This window comes from Mauremys mutica, chromosome 3, assembly GCF_020497125.1.
Source record: "Mauremys mutica isolate MM-2020 ecotype Southern chromosome 3, ASM2049712v1, whole genome shotgun sequence".
NCBI lineage: Eukaryota > Metazoa > Chordata > Testudines > Geoemydidae > Mauremys > Mauremys mutica.
Genome location: NC_059074.1, coordinates 14,163,916 through 14,184,898, shown reverse-complemented (window position 1 = coordinate 14,184,898; position 20,983 = coordinate 14,163,916). Strand labels below are relative to the sequence as shown.

Here is a 20,983-nt window from a genome sequence, read left to right as displayed (position 1 = left end):
AAGGAAATGAGATGGCCAGGCAATGTGCCCAGGAGGAAAAGAACTAAGTGACAGGGGAAAGCAAGGACTAAAGGTGAGGGAAGGGGGGAGATGAACTACAGAATGGCAGCAGATCGTGTTATTAGCTTTTTTTTCCCACCAAAAGGGATAAAACACTCATCATATTAACATGAGTTAGAAATGCATTAAATAGTTTCTTACTATTTCTTCTCTATGTAAGCAACTGCCCTAGTTACCACAAGGATATTATATGACTGCACATGGGCTGGGAAGTGGGCTCATGAGACAATCTCTCATGGTCCACACTACAGAGAAGTTTGAGAACTTCAAGACTGTCTATGCAGTAGAGCTGAGTCATGCATCCCTTAGATGTCCTGACTACACCCTGGAGGCTGGGTGCTAATCAGCTATACCACATGGTCTGACATGTCTTATTGCCTAATCAGCCCATGAGCCTTTGCCAAGTGCCAATTGGGAAGACAATAAAGAGGGATATTACTCGATTTGATTTTTTCCAATTATATAAATAATATGGAAGTTGGTGCATTACAGCTTTCACACCAAAAGCAACAGAGACTTCAGAAACATCTGGTACTTCATCTTCAGGCAGTCAAGTCATGAGTTAATAATGACCTTCGGCATCTTGCCCAGAATGAGAGACAAGACTGACAAGCAGCCATCACTAGAGCCAAGACAATGTGTGACAAGTCTGAGACTAAAAAAGTCTATCTGGGTAATTATTCAGTGAGTGGTGTTGCCATGTTTTACTCTGGTGTGACAGGCAAAACCAGATAGTCTGCCAGTAATGAACAGTTGAGTACTACAGAGTTCAAAAAGGATTTCAATGGGCCCATCATGAAGAAAATAACTTCAGCATTTTGGTGCTTCCTTATCAGAGATGTGTGAAACCTGGTGGCTTTGCTCAGCAGTGCAATTCACAATTTGTTTTCAGTTTCATTCCACTGCGATTTTAACCTCAATCCTGCCTGAGTTTTGGGTCAAAATGAACTCAGTAATACCAAAGTGAAACCTAGCAGAAACTGCTGAGAAGTTGAGGCCAACATTTTTGAGTGTCTCCTTCTGACACTGACATGCTAGTGCTATTTGCAAGTCACCTCACTTCGCTGAGCCTCAATTCCCCCAGCTTCAAACTAGGAATGATGATAATTTCCTACTTCATACCACATGGAGGCTGTAAGGTGTAACTAAACAATGCTTCTAAAGTATGATTGTAACCACCATTGAACCAGGAAATCCAGAGCTACAGGTCTAAATAAGCCCAATAGCTGGGAGTTGTAACAGATTATATCCCCCATGAATCAGGTACAGAGGGGACTCATAGCACACATTGACCAGTGGATTACACTGTACATAAATGCAAAATTTTAGTAAGGTCCATCAGAGATGTCTCAGGAGTTCTGTGCTCTTAGCCCTGACATGCATCTCCTTGTGCCATGTAGCCTCTAGGGGGCATGGACTCATCTAAAATTCACATCCCTGTTTCGTTTCAAACTAAAGTTTTGCCATAATTGTTGGAATATCGTTGACGTTTCAGAAACTCTGAAATCTTCCCTTTTTTTTCTTGCAAAGAATATTTCTCCTACCTGTAGTCCTACTCCCACTCCTGTGCTTTAATCAACCTTCTCCCAAATAAAAGAACCAGTGTGCTAATGTAAATAATAATTATATATGGAGATATACCTATCTCATAGAACTGGAAGTTGACCTTGAAAGGTCATTGAGTCCAGTCCTCTGCCTTCACTAAGAGGACCAAGTACTGTCCCTGACAAGTTTTTTTTTTGTTTGTTTTTTGCCCCAGATCCCTAAATAGCCCCCTCAAGGATTGAGCTCACAACCTGGGGTTTAGCAGGCCAATGCTCAAACCACTGAGCTCTCCCTCCCCCATACAGCAAAGTTCAAGTAAGTTTTACCTAATAGACTACGGAATTATGATCCTGAGGTTAAATATGCCAGACTGAGAACTAGGAAATCTGGGCCTGCGATCCCATTCCTGGCTCTGCCCTAGAATGTGTGTACAGCCTGGGCAAGTCATGTAGCCACTCTAGGTATGGCTACACCCAGCTGACCTGGGCTTGCAGGACTCAGGATAAGAGGCTGTTTAATTGTGGTGTAGACATTCAGGCTCAGGCTGGAGCCCTGGCTCTAGGACCCTGCGAAGTAGGGGTCCGAATGTCTACACTGCAATTAAAGAACTCCGCGAGCCTGAGCCCCTCGAGCCCGAATCTGCTGGCCCAGGTCAGTTGCAGGTGTCTAACTGCAGCGTAGACATATCCTCTGTGCGTCAGCTTCCCTATCTGTAAAACAGAGTCAATGATATTTAGTCAATAATGGCTGAACTGGAAGCAAGACACTGAGAAGTTACACTGGAGAGAGTGTGTTGGTATGTGGATCAGATGGTGTCAATCTCAGAGCCTACTTTGGCATCACTCAGTGCTGATGTCCACATCTATTAACTTTGTTTACTAAACTGTCTCATTATCTGTTTTGTGTCAGGATTTCTTTAGGGTGTGGTGGAATAGGACAGATGGGCTGAAAAACCTTCCTTTGGGCATGGAATACACACGATTGGACAGATGGGCTCCAAGAAGCTGCCTTCAGGCCTAGAACACGTGGGAAGAGAAGGGGGAGGGTGGTATCCTCTCCTGTTTTTACAGCCAAGTGTAAAAGCCAGTAGAGAACACTGTCGGCAATGTGAAGAATTTGTATCCAGCTACCCCTTTTATAGCAGAAACTGGAACAGGAAACTGTCTCCAGAAGATGCTGTCCAGAGAATCTACAGGTGTAGCTAGCTACCTGTTTGGCTATCAATGCCAGTATTACTTCATGGCTATATGCTTAAGGGGGGGTTATGTAGCAATGAAGCACATCAATATGTCTAAATAAGTGTTTTTAGGCAGCGGAGCACACTTATTTTCCTAATATATACATTTAAACTGCAAAAAGGTGGAAACAATAAACTGTTAAGAATATGTAAAGATACACTGACCTCCACTGTTATCTGTAAAGACTTTTTTCAAAGCAAAACTCAAGGCAATACAATATCTCGTTTGCTAAAGCTGTATTAACTAGCCAGTCCCCTGAGATTAACAACAAAGAAATCCCAAGGTGGACTTCGCGGGAATGTGATTACTCAAATAAATTATTGTTTTAAAGTTCATAAAACCAATCTTGAGAAAGGTCGGGGAGTGACCAACACACTTATCTGAGCATCCAAAGGATTCCTGTAAGTAAATAAAATTCCTGGCTTTATGCAGCTTCATGTTTGAAGAGAATTATGGGAGTAATTACTTTTCTGGGGAAAGCCATTGGTTTCTTCATTGTGACTAGTAGGAAATAGACCCAGTGACATTGGGGACACTTTTGGCATAAGAACTAGCACCCTATGCTATATTCCCCAAGAGTCCCTGACACCTCTCTGTTCTGAGGTATTGGCAGAACATCCAGCTAGGCCAGTTTTATGTCAGATCAGGATTTCTATGCCTTGGGGGAATACTTAGTTGCCTTCTTGAGTTGGTGTTAAAGGCCCTCCATGCCACTTGCTTAAGTGCTATTGACTTCAACTTTAAGCACACAATGTTAGGGACTGCTCCCACATCCAGCATAACTCAGTCTCTGCCCTGAAGCACTTACAATCCAAGAAAACAAGTGCTATATGAAGTGCAGGGAGACAGATACAATCCACATGCCTGGGTTTTATACACATTGAGTAAAATCCTGGCCCCAGTGAAATCAGTGGGAGTTTTACGAGCGACTTCAATGGGACCAGCTTTTCACTACTTATGTACATTTAATTCTTAAGTATGCCTCAGCTGTATTAGATTATCTCCTCACCCTACTCATTCTAAAATGGCCTTTTTCTTGTATGCATTGCAGAAGAAGCGATGACCTGTTTGATTATCAGGCCTAGCATCACCACGAACGACCTTATAGTGTTTGTTGTTCATTCTTCTTTGTTTGTTTTTTTAATCAACAAATAAAACGAAATCCTAGCTTCAAGAACATCGTCTGGTCATTATTTCTCTCTTACCCACTTTCAGTTCACCACCTGCAACCACTATACAGGTGACACTAAGGACATTGCTGGAGTTGACTGGGAATTCCAGAGTCCCCAGTATATAGAGACCTCTCAGAGGAGGAAGAGTTGTATCCACCAGGATGGTCCTGTCTGAAAAAAAAAAAAGGAGAGAGAGAAAGAGAGAGCAATGTCAATATACCGACACTGTGATATGAAGATGGAAAATGAGAGTAAAGCTTTAGAGATCATGGCCACTTAAGCATGTGCTTAACTTCAAATTTTGTTTGACAAATTCAAACTGGAAATAAGGTGTAAATTTTGAATATTGAGAGTAATTAACTATTGGAACAACTTACCATGGGTCATGATGTTCTCACCACTGGCCATTTTTTAAATAAGTGGTTGGATATTTTTCTAAAAGAGATCCTTTAGGAGAAGTTCTATGCCCTGTGTTATATAGGAGTCTGACTAGATGATCACATTGGTCCCTTCTGCCTATGAACCTACTAATCTACTTAGATTGTAAACATTCTTTGGGTGTAACAGTCTGTTTGTTCTGTGTTTGTACAGCACCTACCACAATGAGGCCCCTGCATGGCAACACAAATAATAAATAACAACAACATAGAATATCAGGGTTAGAAGGGACCTCTGGAGGTCATCTAGTCCAACCCCCTGCTCAAAGCAGGGCCAATCCCCAATTAAATCATCCCAGCCAGGACTTTGTCAAGCCTGACCTTAAAAACTTCTAAGAAAGGAGATTCCACCACCTCCCTAGGTAACCCAGTCCAGTGTTTCACCACCCTCCTAGTGAAAAAGTTTTTCCTAATATCCAACCTAAACCTCCCCCACTGCAACTTGAGACCATTATCCTTGTTCTGTCATGCTTAAGTCCTATTAACTTCAACTTTAAGCACAGTCTTAAATCATCCCTGTTCAACAAAATACTTAAGCATATGTTTAAGTCCGATGGACTTGAATTAAATTTAAGCACATGCTAATGGGTTTGTTGAATCTGGGTCTATGTTAAATCTAACTGTGTAAGTGATACTTAATCATTCAGTTCAGTAAAACAAATTTTGAAACAGAGGCTAAAAACCACCCGCATCACTTTTTTATTACACCCAAGAAAATATGAATCAATAAAGTGAAACAGTAAAACAATGTTCAAACACGTCTCACATGGCAGACGTATGTTGGAATTTACCCACCTTGCTGACACAAGCAATCAGTAATTAACGGTGGGATTTTCAGAAGTGTTCAGCACTCGCCTAAGGCTGTTGCCATTGAAGATAATGGAAGTTTTGGTATTGACTCCAATAGGAGCAGAGAAAATAACAGTAGAGAGGCAGTGTGTTCCACTACAGGGCACTGTGCTTGGCCTCAGGAGACCCATGTTCTATCACTTGCTCTGCCACTGGTCTCCTGTGTAATCTTGTTTTTCCTCCTCAACTGTGTTGTGTCTCACTGCAGCAGATGAAAGATTTGACTGTCATTTCACCCCTCCCTCTGCTTGCCAGTGTCAACTTTCTGAGATCAGGACTGTCTCTTATTCTGTGTTTGTACATCGCATAACACAAGTCGTCTTGGGTGGGACTTTTAGGTGTTACTGTAATAATAATGAGCACTTCTGAATATCCCACCATAGCACAATTTCTTTATAAAGATGCCAGCAGATAGACTGTGCAGCATTTATGTACCACTAAAGCATTCAAAGTAGGGAGTAGTCATCTTCTTATGTGGCATCTCCATTACTGGAGTATTGCAACCATGGTATCCCATTCTGTACGATCCTCTGCTAATCTCTTTGTGGATGAATAATCCTTTTTGATCCACCCAAGATAACACAGCATCCCTCATCCATCCATTTTCTTCCTCATGATCTTCTGCCATCAACTTTCCCTTCCAGTCCCTGTAAACCTGCTTCGCTCACTGAAGCCCTTAAAATGTACCCAGCACATCTAACCTTTCTTTTGATAATATCTCTGACTAGTGTTTGCTGGGTTCCAATAATCTCCACTACTTTTTCACTGGTTGTGCTGTGTATCCATCATGTACGGTAGTCAGAGGGACTTAAAATCTGCACTAGCCCACAGCACAGAGCTGAATTCCCCTTAAAGTCAATGGGAGTCTTTCAGTAGACTTTAGAGAAAGTTGGTTCAGGGCCTTTAATTGTGGTTTTCACAATTGGCTTCTGGATGTGACATAGGTGTGACATAGGCGCCGAGTCCACAGTGTGCAGGAAGTGCTGGGAAGGGATGGGGAGGAGCAGGATTGGGCATGCTTGGGGAGGGGGCGGAAAGAGGTGGAGTGGGGGTGGGGCCGTGGGGAAAGGGGTGGAGTGGGGGCAGGGCCGGGGTGGAGCAGGGCGGGAAGAGGCGGGCCAGGTATAGAGGTTTGGGGGAAGGGTAGAGCTGGGGCAGGGCCTGAGGCTGAGTGGGAGTTGAGCATCCTCTGAGAAAATTAGAAGCTGGCGCCTGTGGTGCAACATGCTGTGACCAGTTATCTCTGCATCAGGGGACGCTCCTGGACAAATGAAAATGCTTTCTCAACAGAGGGCGCCATGAAAACGTGGATATTCTGTACCACTAAGATGCTCCAGCAGGCAATGACAGGGTAACCAGTCCTCAGCGAAGATTCATTGCTTCCAATAATTAGAGATCGGCTTAAGCCTTTAGCACAGAGGTTTATTAACCCTTTCAAAAATGCTGTGGGGTTTTTTAGGATACTCTTGTCATTCATTGGGATATGTCTAATCTATATTTGAATCCTGCTAAACTCTTGGCCTCGATAATATATTGTGGCAATGAGTTCCACAAGCTAATTGTGTGTCACATGAAAAAGGGCTAAATGGACATTATCTTTTCCTCCTCAACTGTGGCGTCTCTCACTAAAAGAGATGAAAGGCTTTATATTTTTCAAGGCAACACCAACTTTATCAGTTTTCATTATATTTGCAAACTGCCCAGAGGTATCTACTCTGTCCTTATTCAGGTAAATTCTGACATTTCCTAACTTTTGTGTTTTTGACTTTCCAACCTTAATGTTCTTTAAATGTAGGTTTTTTTGCTTTTTTTCTTTCTAATTTAAAACAAACTGAAATAAAAAATTCAGTCATGTGGACTCATATTGACCCCAACTTGGCTCATGAGCAGAGGTCAGACCTTGAGGCCCACAACAAATTGTCTATAAATTGAGCCAATGGTGTAACTAGTAGCAGTAGTAGGCTGTTATCTTGCATGTGAACCAGCCACTAGACAAGCATGAGATACACACTTTGAGTATTTCACAGCAACTTGTTGACAACAGAGAATGGTGAAACTCAGGGTTCCTGGATCCAATTCCAGGTTCTGTAGGGAAGCGTTCTGTAATGGTTGCAATCTCATGTAACGCTGGGCCCCAACGTCTGACCCCATCTTTCTCCCCTCCTATGCACTCACCAGCTCCTGACTCCTCCTTGCTACTACACAACCTCCAATCCACTGAATCTTGACCCACACCCTTGTATTCCTATCTACCCCTCTAGTTACTGCCTCTACTTGCCCTCCACTCCCATTCCACCTCCTCCCCATCCCACCTTCTGACACCTCCCCCTCTGCTCCCATCCAACATCCACCCCACCCCAGCTCCTGACCCCTCCCCCTCTTCTCCCATCCAGCCTCCACCCCACATCATAGAATCATAGACTATCAGGGTTGGAAGAGCCCTCAGGAGATCCTCTAGTCCAACCCCCTGCTCAAAGCAGGACCAATCCCCAACTAAATCATCCCAGCCAGGGACTAACCCTTGGGGCACTCTCCTTGATACCGGCTGCCAACTAGATATGCAGACATTGATCACTACCCGTTGAGCCCGTCAGGAAGAGCCTTGAGAAGGCAGGAGAGGCAGTCTCTCTGCTCTCAGTTCCTGTGCCTGCAACCACAGCAGTCCCTCGCTGCCCGGACGAGCAACTGCACTGAAAGTCATGTTCAGTCCATGAAGCCCTGGGCTGGAGCATGCTCAGCATGGATGAAATCGTCAGTGAATTTAGCTGCCAAACTGGAATAAGTCTCTACTGAGCTTGTGAGCAGAGGCTCACAACTTGAGAACATTTTAACTGGGATGGCAAAACAACTGTGTTCAAGGCCCTTTATATGAGGGACAGAGTCCCATTCCCTGAAGAGCTAACTGTCATAATCAGTAGGAAAAAATTCGCAATACAGAGTGAAACAGGCAGAGAGGAAGAGAATAAGGGGGGAGATATTGTTAAAATGATATTGTGGGAAAGGCTTGTATTAGGAAATCACTGCTCAAGAATATGATAAAATGCTGCGGTTGACAAAGGCCGTAAGTATATTAATCAAACATAGAGTGAAACATTTTTACAAGAAGAAGGAAGAGTGCTTCTAGGCATAACATCTATATGTCAAGTTTAAGCCTGGAACAAATTTTTTTGCTGAGTTGCTCATCCTTAGAAATAAGGGCTTATAAATGAAACACTGATTGCTCTGTAACTAGAGCTTCAAGCATGTGACCCTAGAATAATAATGGGAGGGGGAGATTCTGACCCTCCGAGACACCTGTGCAGACCTGATGTGGTTTCACGGGTGCAACGGAGGGCAAAATTGATGCATGTTCAGTGGATGTGTGAGGAGACAGAAATATATTCTGCAGAAACAGCAGGGGGCTCCATTGTAGAGTTAATCTCCTTCCACACTTGAGGAGAAAAATGAACTGATGGATAGAAGACGGTTACCACATGTGATATATTCCTTGCGGCACGTACCTAACTGCCTCATATGAGCAGCTCTGCAGATTACACAGTGAGGTGACTAGTCAGTGCCTAAGATCAGCGACTTTAGGTCAGACGGCTCAACGAAATTTATCTCCAGACAAAGGAAAAACTGTATTTGTTTTCTCCCTTCCCCCAAGAAATTCACATCGCCACAAGCAACTGCATTAAGAAAATAATTCAAAACTAAGAGGGCTACCTTTCATTTTATGTGTACTTCCTGAAGACAAAATCTCACAGCCTTAATGTTTGGGCATTCAACGCTGAGAATTCACTAATGACTCCAGCAATGACATAAAATGCCTTTGATCAACCCCATTGCTATATAAAACACCATAGCATGCCATTGAATGGAAATCAGGCACAACAGACAAGCTATTATATGAGAGACAGTACTCCAGCATTCATCTCTTCAAACAGAAAAAGTTCAAAGAAAATCAAAATCAGAAAATGAATAACAGAGTGGATTCCACCACTAAAAAAAGAAAAAAAAGAAAAAAAGGCCAGGGGCTACATATCACATCTAGACCTTTCAAACCAACATTCCATTGCCCAGAATTATAACACGTTCTCCTTCCACCCAATATACAATGTGTCAGGAGTGTGTCATACTGAAAAACCATCAACCAAAGCACTGAAAATCTGAGCACTTGAGGGGCTAATGCATTCCATGATCTGGCCTGGAATGAAGACAGCTGCTGTTTGCTGATGGAATGGTATGAATCAACTCACCATTCATGCTTTTCAAAGTTGTGCAATTGGTTTTTAAATGTGGGAGTCCCAGTTTAGGCAATGAACCTGATTTGCAAGCCTTATTCATGTGATTAGTCCTTATGTGATGGCCACTATCTTGGCTAAAACACCAGAGACTGAACCAGAGAACTCCAGAGGTAAACTAATGAGCTGATACAACTCAAGCCAATCTATTTACATAGCCTCGATCACCACAGCAACTCATAATCGTTAATGGACTTGGTTTCACAACACTACTGTAACAAAGGGAAGTGCTACTATCCACATTGGGAACAGAGGCACAGAGAGCCTAAGCAACTTGCCCTAGGCTACACAGAAAGTCAATGGTGGAACAAGCAAGTGAACCCAGGTTTTCTAAGACCTAGGTCAGCATCCTAACCACTAGACCATCTTTTCTCTCATGCCAAAGAATTCCCTCTGGGACTGTAACAGCCTCATGTCCTCTGTGGCTCAGGCATAGAAGGGGACCCGTAACACACAGCCTCACCAGTGAGCTACCCTTCCATTAGTAGTCCCACTAAAGTTATCATTACAGGTGAAATCCACCCCATGCAGGCATTTTAGATGATCAGTAAAGGTTGTTTCTCTTCTAGACTGGAGTTCATTTATATCCTTTTGGACTAAAACCAAAGAATGGTTCTCATGGGGGACTTCAATCACCCTGACATCTGCTGGGAGAGCAATACAGCACGGCACAGACAATCCAGGAAGTTTTTGGAGAGTGTTGGGGACACCTTCCTGGTGCAAGTGCTGGAGGAACCAACTAGGGGCCGTGCTCCTCTTGACCTGCTGCTCACAAACAGAGAGGAATTGGTAGGGGTAGAAGTGGGTGGGAACCTGGGCATCAGTGACCATGAGATGGTCGAGTTCAGGATCCTGACAAAAGGAGGAATGGAGAGCAGGAGAATACGGACCCTGGACTTCAGAAAAGCAGAGTTTGACTCCCTCAGGGCACTGATGGGCAGGGTCCCTGGGAGGCTAATGTGAGGGGGAAAAGGAGTCCAGGAGAGCTGGCTGTATTTTAAAGAAACCTTATTGAGGATGCAGGAACAAATCATTCCAGTGTGCTGAAAAAAATAGCAAATATGGCAGGTGACCAGCTTGGCTTAACAGTGAAATCTTCAGTAAACACAAAAAGAGAGCTTACAAGTAATGGAAACTTGGACAGATGACTAGGAAGGAGTATAAAGATATTGCTTGAGCATGCAGGGATGTAATCAGGAAGTCCAAAGCACAATTAGAGTTGCAGCTAGCAAGGGATGTGAAAGGTAACAAGAAGGGTTTCTACAGGTATGTAAGTAACAAGAAGAAGGTCGGGAAAAATGTGGAATCCTTACTGAATGTGCAACCTAGTGACAGATGATGTGGAAAAAGCTGAAGTACTCAATGCTTTTTTTGCTTCAATCTTCACAGACAAGGTCAGCTCCCAGACTGCTGCACTGGGCAGCACAGTATGGGGAGGAGGTGAACAGCCCACAGTGGTGAAAGAACAGGTTAAGGATTACTTAGAAAAGGTGGACATGCACAAATCCATGGGGCCAGATGCAATTCATCTGAGGGTGCTGAGGGAGTTGGCTGATGCGATTGCCGAGCCATTGGCCATTATCTTTGAAAACTCGTGGTGTTTGGGGGGAGGTTCTGGATGACTGGAAAAAGGCAAATATAGTGCCCATCTTTAAAAAAGAGAAGAAGGAGAATCCTGGGAACTACAGACCAGTCAGCCTTACCTCAGTCCCTGGGAAAATCATGGAGCAGGTCCTCAAGGAATCCATTTTGAAGCACTTGGTGAAGAGGAAGGTGATCAGGAACAGTCAATATGGATTCATCAGGAGCAAGTCATGCCTGACCAAACTGATTGCCTTCTAGGATGAGATAACTGGCTCTGTGGATATGGGGAAAGCGGTGGACGTGATATACCTTGACTTTAGCAAAGCTTTTGATATGGTCTCCCACAGTATTCTTGCCAGCAAGTTAAAGAAGTATGGATTGGATGAATGGACTATAAGGTAGACAGAAAGCTGGGTAGATCGTAAGGCTCAATGGGTAGTGATCGATGGCTCTATGTCTAGTTGGCAGCTGGTTTCAAGTGGAGTGCCCCGGGGGTCGGTCCAGGGGCCAGTTTTGTTCAACATCTTCATTAATGATCTGGACAATGGAATGAATTGCACCCTCAGCAAGTTCGCGGATGACACTAAGCTGGGGGCGGGGAGTAGATATGCTGGAAGGTAGGGATAGGGTCAAGAGTGACCTAGACAAATTGGAGGATTGGGCTAAAAGACATTTGATGAGGTTCAGCAAGGACAAGTGTACAGTCCTGCACGTAGGATGGAAGAATCCCATGCACTGCTACAGACTAGGGAGCATCTTGCTAAGTGGGATTTCTGCAGAAAAGGACCTGGGGATTACAGTGGATGAGCAGCTGGATACGAGTCAACAGTGCGATCTTGTTGCAAAGAAGGTTAATGGCATATTGGGCTGCATTAGTAGGAGCACTGCCAGCAGATTGAGGGAAGTGATTGTTCCCCTCTATTCGACACTGGTGAGGCCACATCTGGAGTATTGTGTCCAGTTTTGGGCCCCCCACTACAGAAAAGATGTGGACAAATTGGAGAGAGTCCAGCGGAGGGCAACAAAAATTATTAGGGAGCTGGGGCACATGACTTACGAGGAAAGGGTGAGGGAACTGGACTTATTTAGTCTGCAGAAGAGAAGAGTGAGGGGATTTGATAGCAGCCTTCAACTAACTGAAGGGGGATTCCAAAGAGGATGGAGCTCGGCTGTTTTCAGTAGTGGCAGATGACAGAACAAGAAGCAATGGTCTCAAATTGAAGTGGGGGAGATTTAGGTTGGATATTAGGAAACACTATTTCACTAGGAGGATAGTGATGCACCAGAATGGGTTACCTAGGGAGGTAGTGGAATCTCCATCCTTAGAAGTTTTTAAGGCCCAGCATGATAAAGCCCTGTCTGGGATGATTTAGTTGGGATTGGTCCTGCTTTGAGCAGGGGCTTGGACTAGATGACCTCCTAAGGTCTCTTCCAACGCTATGATTCTATGAATAACAACTTGACTACTGGTACCTGTAACTGATTTTTAGGACCCTGTGTGAAGTTGCATAGTTAGTCACCATGGCAGTTGGAACTAGTGGAGTGGAGGAGTGAAGATGAAGCTTTTCTAAAGCAAGAGAGAGTAAAGGTGAGGCAAGTGATAAAACAGCCATCTTGGGAGGAAGATCAAGCTAGAGAGTTTATTCTTGTGGTTCTTAAATTAAAATAAAGAAAAAGTGTGGGAAGCAGGGTGGAGTAGGTTTTGGACACTAATCAAATATGTGCACCTGTGCACCAGGCTGAGACCCAAGAAGGGATTATATCTAAAGCAACATGACAGTTATTTACGACATGAGGAATGCAGGCAAACAGAAGGAACTGCTCTCCATAAACTAACACCACACTGCACTGAATTGTGCATGGCCTAACATTCAACTACTCCTCTTGTTTGTTTCTTTTTGCTTATAAAACATTTTGCTTTGGTTTCCCCATTCGATAAGGTTTTTAAAGGGTGGAGATGGCAGTTTTTGCGCCACTGTGGAGCAGCAGGTTCTAAAGAGTTGAACAGCAGGACTCAGAACTAAGGATTCCTGGATTCTAACGTTGCTCTGGCATTGAGTTGCTCTCTGGTCTTGGGAATGTCACTTATTTTTCTTCGTGCCGTACTTTCTCCATGTGAAGAATGGGTATGATACAGCTTTCTTATATACCACACGACAGAGGCGTTGTGAGGATTAGTTAATGTTTGTACTGTAATGTAATGTAGTAATGTCTCCATTCTTATCTTCAGGCCGCACAACAGCTTGGGCCCAGTGTATCTAAAAGAGCCTAAAACTATGGGATGAAAACTGGTCAACAGCTCTGCCCTGAGCCACAGTGGAACTTTTTCCCATAAGGCTTAAGATCATCGGTGCGGGAGACAGATCTTTCTTGGGGGCCAGTTCATGACTTTGGAAGGAAGTCCTCCAGGAACAAAGCACCATCCTAAACCTCATCGTCTTCCACTCCAAGTGCAAGGTGCACTTCTTCTGCTTGACTTCTCTAACATAAACACAGAGCAGTGGGGGGGAAAAAACCTACCAAAAGAAAACACTCCACTGCACACATAATTCTCTCTCTGAGGAGGGGATGAGAGAGGGAATAAACCACATGTGAAAAGAAGTTAATCATGCTGCTCAATGCATAACCGGAAGGCGCTCAGACACTACGGTGATGAGGGTGATACAAGAATCTAGATAGCATAGAACAGAAAAGACAGCACTTTTTCTGTTTGTGAATTGTAACTGAATAGGGCATGATTTTTACAAATTTGGTCACTATTTATAATTTGTACATTTTTTTGTGTCACTGCTAGAGGTTTTTTGAAAAAACAGAGGGGAGGAACATTATAATTTTTTTTTAATCCCTGCTTCTTCATCATAATTTGAAAAATTTCAACCAGCTCAACAGTTAGTTGAAAACCTGTGGGGGCAGGGGGAGACATGGGAAAACTTTATCGATTTTTTATCAGTATTTGAAATTTCAGTGGAATTCTCCAACCCGATCTCATGAAAGAGGTAGATGAGTCGGTATTTTGTGTACTAGCCTATCGCTAGGCTACCTGGAGTCTAGGCATCTGTACACATTGTAGCCAATGGGGGTCCAGAGAGAAGCAAACATACGTAGATGCTTATGTGTTAGCCAGAACAGAGTCCTAATTATCTGTGTCAAAAGTCTGGCCAGGGGGTTCTGGGAGCAGCTGTGTCTTTCCCCCATCTCATATACAACTCACACTACTAATTCTCTCTTCAACTAATGCTGATTTTTACTACATTCATAATGTGGTATTTAATTATTTATCATTTATATGTGGGGCCAATGAAACACTTCTGGGACACAATCAAATAAAATGCAAAAGTAATAATCTCAATTTGCCCAAGAGGTAAAAAATGACAACAGAAAGACCCTCCAGCCCCCCACAAGAAAAGCAGATGACAAAACCCAGGTCCTCAGAGTAGGTCTGAGACAGGCCTTCCAGAAGGATCAGCAAACTCAGGCTTTGTCAGACCATGTTCGGGGGGAAAGGTGCCCTGCATCCACCACCCAGATACACAGGTCTAAGAACTGCCAGCATTATAATTAGTACAATATATTATTTGTCTTGCTGTAGTGCCTCAAAGCCCTAGCCATGATCAGGGCCCCGTTGTCCCAGGTGCTGCACATGTATGCATATAACACAGTGTCCCTGCCACAAAGGACTTACAATCTAAAAAGAGAAGAGAGGCAAAGGCTGAGAGAAAAGAAGCTTAATTATCTCCAATATTTAGAAGTGGAGCTGGGGCACCCAGACTTGGGCAACCTGACATATAAAGTCTGTGCCTTCACAGGCACAGAGTAAGTGCCTTAGCCAGATGGCCATATGAGATCAGCACTTCAGCCAATCTCCACTCTTGGGGTAAAGCCCAAAGACAAAGATGGACTCAATGGTACTTAGAAACCCAATCCATAAACGGATTTGGAGATCTAAATAAACAGCTGGACAGGCAACCAGAAAGCAGAATGGAAGCCAGTACAGTCTTAGGAGCTCAGCTGAAATATGCTCCCTGTGTGAAACACCACTAGGTAAGTAGAAAGACACATTCTGCATTAGCTGTGATATGGCACATCTGAGTTTACTTAAAAAAATAAATAAAAAATCCCACCACAGAACCGTGTGTATATTTGTGCAGTGGATGAGCGCTTGTGAGAGAAAGATATAGAGAGGTCTGTGCTTTTGGGGCAATATTTGTTCTAACAAATATGCATTTATGCTGCAGTCTAAGGTCAAATGTTTGTGTCCTCTGTACACTGGAATCTACAGTTGTGTTAATTAGCACATGTTAAAACTGGACTAACATTTCCAGTGTAGACATACCCTTGGTGTTACTGAGAGAAACTCAGAACTGTACTTCCCTTACTTACTAGGCAAGATGATGACATCCTCACCAGGGGCGGGAATGCTGTGGTTGTATCCACCCCAGCCTTTTTTCACTCCACTCCATGATTCAGGAAATGACCATTTCAAAATGATGTCAGGAGGAGAAACTGGAGCTGGAAAACAGGATGTACAAAGAAAGATGTATTTGGAGTTGTCATTTGTTGGGAGTCTTAACCTTTCCTGGATAGTCACAGATCCATGGTATGAACACCCTATTTGTGTTAACTGATTTAGGGTATGTCTACACAGTGATTAGGAGTTGTGACCACAGCATGTGATCTAAAGCTAGCAGAGAAACCATGGGAGCATAGCCAGCAGCATTAGCTAACCACCTGAGTATGTATCCATGGTCCTGGAGGGTTATACTCAGGCACTGTGCTGATTCAGTTTCACTGCTATTTTTAGCAAACTAGCTAGATTAAAACTAACTCAGGTACGTCTATGCATGCTGCAATCACACCTCCAGATTGTTGTGTAGACATACCCTGTCACTCTAAATGCTGCTTTGCTTCTGAATAGAAGCACTGGAGGTCCCATGAAAAAGAGAGTTCTCCTAAGAGTTTGAGATCGTCTCTGCAGACCCAAGGTGTTTGGAGAAGGTCCAGACAAGCATTCAAACTCTTTAGTGCTCACCCAAATCAAGGCAGAGCTCTAAGCAATGTGAGGTTCTTCTATGATACTTACACAATCTTTTACATTTTCAAAGTGCTTTACAAACAGTTATTTTATTTCTTTGTAACTACATAATAGACTCCAGGAATATCATTCTGTGTGCTACTCTGAAGCCTAAAGCATCAGCACAGTCAGTGTGAAGCAATAGCAGCAGCTACAAACATGATTGAGAGCCCTTTTGGGGCAGAATAGCATCCAGTTCAAATATCACTGGGATTTTCAGTCTCTAAGTGTCCAATTTTTAAATTCTCAGCTATTTTCAGCATTTTTAAATACCCGACTTTATGAATTATACCTATGTGAGAGCATGGGTTTTCAGCTTGTAAGATTTACCTAACAGCAATAAAAGCAATTATCCAAATCTCTCAACATCTTTGAGACATATTTAAAGCACATAAATGGAAGGGAAAAAACACCATAGCAATCTCTCCTCCCCCACAAAACCAGAACTTGCCAAGTGAACCAAACCATACCCTACCAACAAGTGTCTGGTCTCATTGCGTGCCTTCCTACCCAAAAGCCAGGAAGCTAGATGGATTCTGTAATATGTCCTAAAGGTCAAAGGATCTAGGTTATGTGAAAATCAACTAAGCTCTTTGGAAGCAAGGACTTTTTTACTATATATATCTGTGCAGCATGTAGAATAATGAAGGTCTGGGGTGAAATCCTTGCTCCAGGGAAATGGCAAAATCCCTGTTGACTTCAGTGGGGACCTAGATTTCACCCTTGATCCAGACTGAGGCTTCTAGGCATTTCTGCAATACAAATAAATAATGATTATAATAATCCTGTGAGGTAGGTAAGTTTTATGAACCCCTTTCCACAGTATAATGAAGGCCAGAGAAGTTGAGCCCAACTTACATTGTTAGCTCTCTGGGGCAGGCTCTGTCTTTCTGTTATGTGTATGTACAATGCTTAACACAATGGGGCCCTGATCCCTAGGTGAGGCCTCTAAGTACTACTGCAACACAAATAAACAACCGTAACAATAGTGGACTACCTAGCAACTTGATGGCAAATCCAAGATTAGAACTCAGTAGGTCTTCCTTGTTTCCAGCCCTATCCTTTGGTCTATTATGCTGTCTGGCTCAATGTGTAACTGCATAATAATGTCATGCTATTATCCTAAGATCACTGTGTAGCACTAAAATACATTGTAGTCTTACATTCGCCATGACCTTTATGATCTGATATGGTATTTCTTAACAAAAGTTTATAGTCTTTTATAATGGGGAATCACACATTCATCATATGCAATGGTAGATGTGGCTCAATAAAATGCTTAAATGAATGCCAAGAGCCCCTTTTGGGCTGACAGATGTACAAAACATAGAGGTGATGTGCAGCGACATTTTCCTGGAAACCTAGTAAAAGGAATTGCTGTGGCTGTTAGACCAAACCAGTCAGGCTGAGACCATCACATACCTGGTGAAGGTAGAGGGATTTTTTCTTCTCCTTTGAGTGTTACTTGGACTAGTTCTTCCCCTGTAACTGAACAGAGAGGGTGCATGGGTTGTAGGCAAACCCCATCAGCAACTGAATGGAAACTAACAAAAGTAATTAGACAGTAATCTCTGATACGATGTTTTCTGATCATTCACATTTCTAACAACAAAAGGTTTCCTAAGTACCTAGCCTTGTTGATCCTTTTTCAACCATTTTTCTTCCAGTGTTTTTATAAAGAAATGAATACGTTTTTGTTTGTAGGCATTGAAGGGCTCTTGGCACTTTATCAAAAAAAAGCTAAGAGCAGATATACAATAAACAAAAGCCGCACTTGGCATGCCAACTTCATGTACCCCTTTGTAAAACTAGAGTAGCTCTATTGACTGCAATGGCTTTACACTAGCGAGTTACTTTGGATTTACAATGGGATAACTGAGATCAGAAAGGGAACTGTAGGTTTTGTTCATTGTATGTATGTATGTTCTTGGAATCTGAGTCAAGACTGGATGCCTTTCTAAAAGAGATGCACTAATTCAACCAGGATTTATGGTTAGAGCCAAGAATTCTATGGCCCGTGGTATGTAGGAGGTCAGACTAGATTATCATAACTGTAACCCCCTCTGCTAGGTTTTGTCAACAGCAATAAGGGCTCAGTTCATCTATTAAAATTAATACCCCACTAGCTTGAGCTCCTAGCCAGCATTTCTGAGATCACTTAATACCTTTCTTGGGTGCCCTTAATAGGCAATTCTTCCTACTCACAAGCACTGAGTCTGTATGTGAGGAAAGGAGCACTTCATTAGGGGGAAAGGGAACACAGCAACCATGTATCTAAATGAATGACAAGTAAAACACTCCCCCATGGTTGTTGTTGGCATCCTTTTGTCTGCAAGAGACCGTGGGAATTGCAGCCTATGATGTAGATGGTTTGCAATGTCTCATGTGACTGAATAGGCCAATCCGAGATTTGCATGATTTTTGGCAGTTATTGCAAATGTCTGTATCTTGGTTGGGAGCTGCTTGCTTCCTGCAGGCTCAAGCCAGCTCCTCTTATGGACTTTGATACCCTCATGGAGACGATGATGCCACTTTTTATGATCACTTGCCAAGATTTCCCATTGGTCAGGATCAATTCCAAATTCCTTCATGTCTCGCTTGCATGCGTCTTTATAGCGAAGCTTGGGATGTCCTGTTGTTCTTGTTCCCTCTGATAGTTCCCTGTATGGCATGTCCTAGAGCAGTGGTTATCAAACTAGGGCCGCCGCTTGTTCAGGGAAAGCCCCTGGCGGGCTGGGCCAGTTTGTTTACCTGCCGTGTCTGCAGGTTCGGCCGATCGCAGCTCCCACTGGCCGTGGTTCGCTGCTCCAGGCCAATGGGGGTTGCAGGAGGCCGCCCTTCCCATATCCCCCATTGGCCTGGAGCGGTGAACCGCGGCCAGTGGGAGCCATGATCAGCCAAATCTGCAGACACAGCAGGTAAACAAACTGGCCCGGCTTTCCCTGAACAAGCGGCGGCCCTAGTTTGAGAACCACTGCCTAGCGAATGCATCCGTCTTCCAACCTACTCTGATGGCCCAGCCAGCACAGTCATCTTTGCTTGAGCAGGGCTGTCACAGTTGGTAAATTTGCTCTTTGAAGAACCTCTGCGTTGGTGACTTTATCTTGCAATTTGGTGTTGAGTATGCAGCGTAAACAACGTAGGTGGAAACTATTAAACTTTTTCTCCTCATGAACGTAAGTTGTCCATGTTTCCCCACCATACATGAGGATGCAAGTTTGGTACACTAGCATATTGGTTTTGATAGTATGCTTTGAGTTGTTCCGTGCTCTTTTACTTAGTCTGCTAAAGGTGGTGGCAGCCTTTCCAAAGCGAACATTTAGTTCTTCATCCAGTAAGAGGTTGGTGATCACTGTAGAACCTAAATAGCTGAACTTTTGGACTACTTCTAGCTGGTTTGCATTTAAGGTAAGTGGCAGATCTTGTGGAACCCTCTGTCCTAATACAACTGTTTTCTTGATGCTGATGGTGATAGAAATGCCTGACAGGTACTTGAAAGGCAGCCCATGACTTCTTGTAATAGATCTTCATTGTGATCTATGAGGGCAGCATCATCAGCGAATAGAAAATCCCTAATTATCACCTTTTTTACTTTGGTCTTTGACTTGAAGAGTTTCCCATCTGATCTTGTGTGGAGATATACTCCATCTTTCATATCCTTTAATGCACAGTTCAAGAGTACTGAAAAGAAGATTCCAAAGAGTGTAGGAGCAAGAACACATCCTTGCTTCACTCCGATTTTCATCTCAAAGCTGTCTGAAGTGGACCCATCAAACTGGACAGTTGCTCGCAAATAGACCTGCTCTGCTGACTGTGTTGAATGCTTTGGTTAGGTCCACAAAGGCAATGTACAATGGTTGGTTTTGCTCTATGCACTTTTCTTGGAGTTGATGTAGAGAAAATATCATGTCTATAGTTGATCTTCCAGCCCTGAATCTGCACTGTGATTCAGGGTATACATGATTCACCAACTGCTGTAGGCACACTAAGATGACTTTTGCTAAAGCTTTTCCTGCTATACTTAGTTGCAAGATACCCCTGTAGTTGTTGCAGTCACCCTTTTTGCCTTTATTTTTATACAAATGATGATGTTTGCTTCACACAGCTCTTGTGGTACCTCACCCTCTTTCCAGCATTTAAGTAGCAGCTGATGAAGATATGGTAGTAGGCTGTCTTTCCCACACTTGAGGATTTCTGCTGGGATGCCATCTTTTTCAGGAGCCTTGCCACTTGATAGCAAATCAATGGCCTTGCTTAGCTCTTCTACACTGGGCTCCACATCTAGCTCTGGCATGACCTGTAGAGTTGGTATTTGGATCAGTGATTCGCAGGCGATGTTTCTTTCTTGTGCGTAGAGCTCTGAATAGTGTTCAACCCAACAAAACAACTGCTTGCTTTTATCTGTAATGATTTCACCTCTGTGCAATTTGAGACGGGCAACCTTGTTGACAGTGGGACCTAGAGCTTTCCCCCATGGTAACTTTGCAATAGTCTTTTAACTTGATTCCCTACTTGCCAATGTGAATGTCCAGTAGGCAAATGCCCCTTTTATCACATCACTTCTGTCTTGTCCCGCCGCTAAACACAACTCACGGTTTGGTGTCAATGGGTAGCGTAGTCCCAGGATACTGAGGTGCACTTGGGCAGACTTGCTTCCAATCCCTTGCAAAATTCTGCCAGGTCCTGTCCTGAGGCTCCACCACTTAACCCAACTACAATGATTTCAGCTTTATTTGGTTGCTGG

General features: G+C 43.4%; 1 protein-coding gene across 1 annotated transcript in view; it reads right to left on the bottom strand.

The window, feature by feature from the left end:
* PKHD1 (PKHD1 ciliary IPT domain containing fibrocystin/polyductin) overlaps positions 1–20,983 on the bottom strand; it is a 367,689-nt gene that overhangs the window by 112,063 nt on the left and 234,643 nt on the right. Inside the window, exons 50-52 of the mRNA XM_045008841.1 lie at positions 17,662–17,727; positions 15,549–15,677; positions 4,049–4,186 (exon numbers count right to left, since the gene is read on the bottom strand). Of these exons, the coding sequence (XP_044864776.1) occupies positions 4,049–4,186; positions 15,549–15,677; positions 17,662–17,727 (333 nt within the window). The remainder of the gene's footprint in view (positions 1–4,048; positions 4,187–15,548; positions 15,678–17,661; positions 17,728–20,983) is intronic.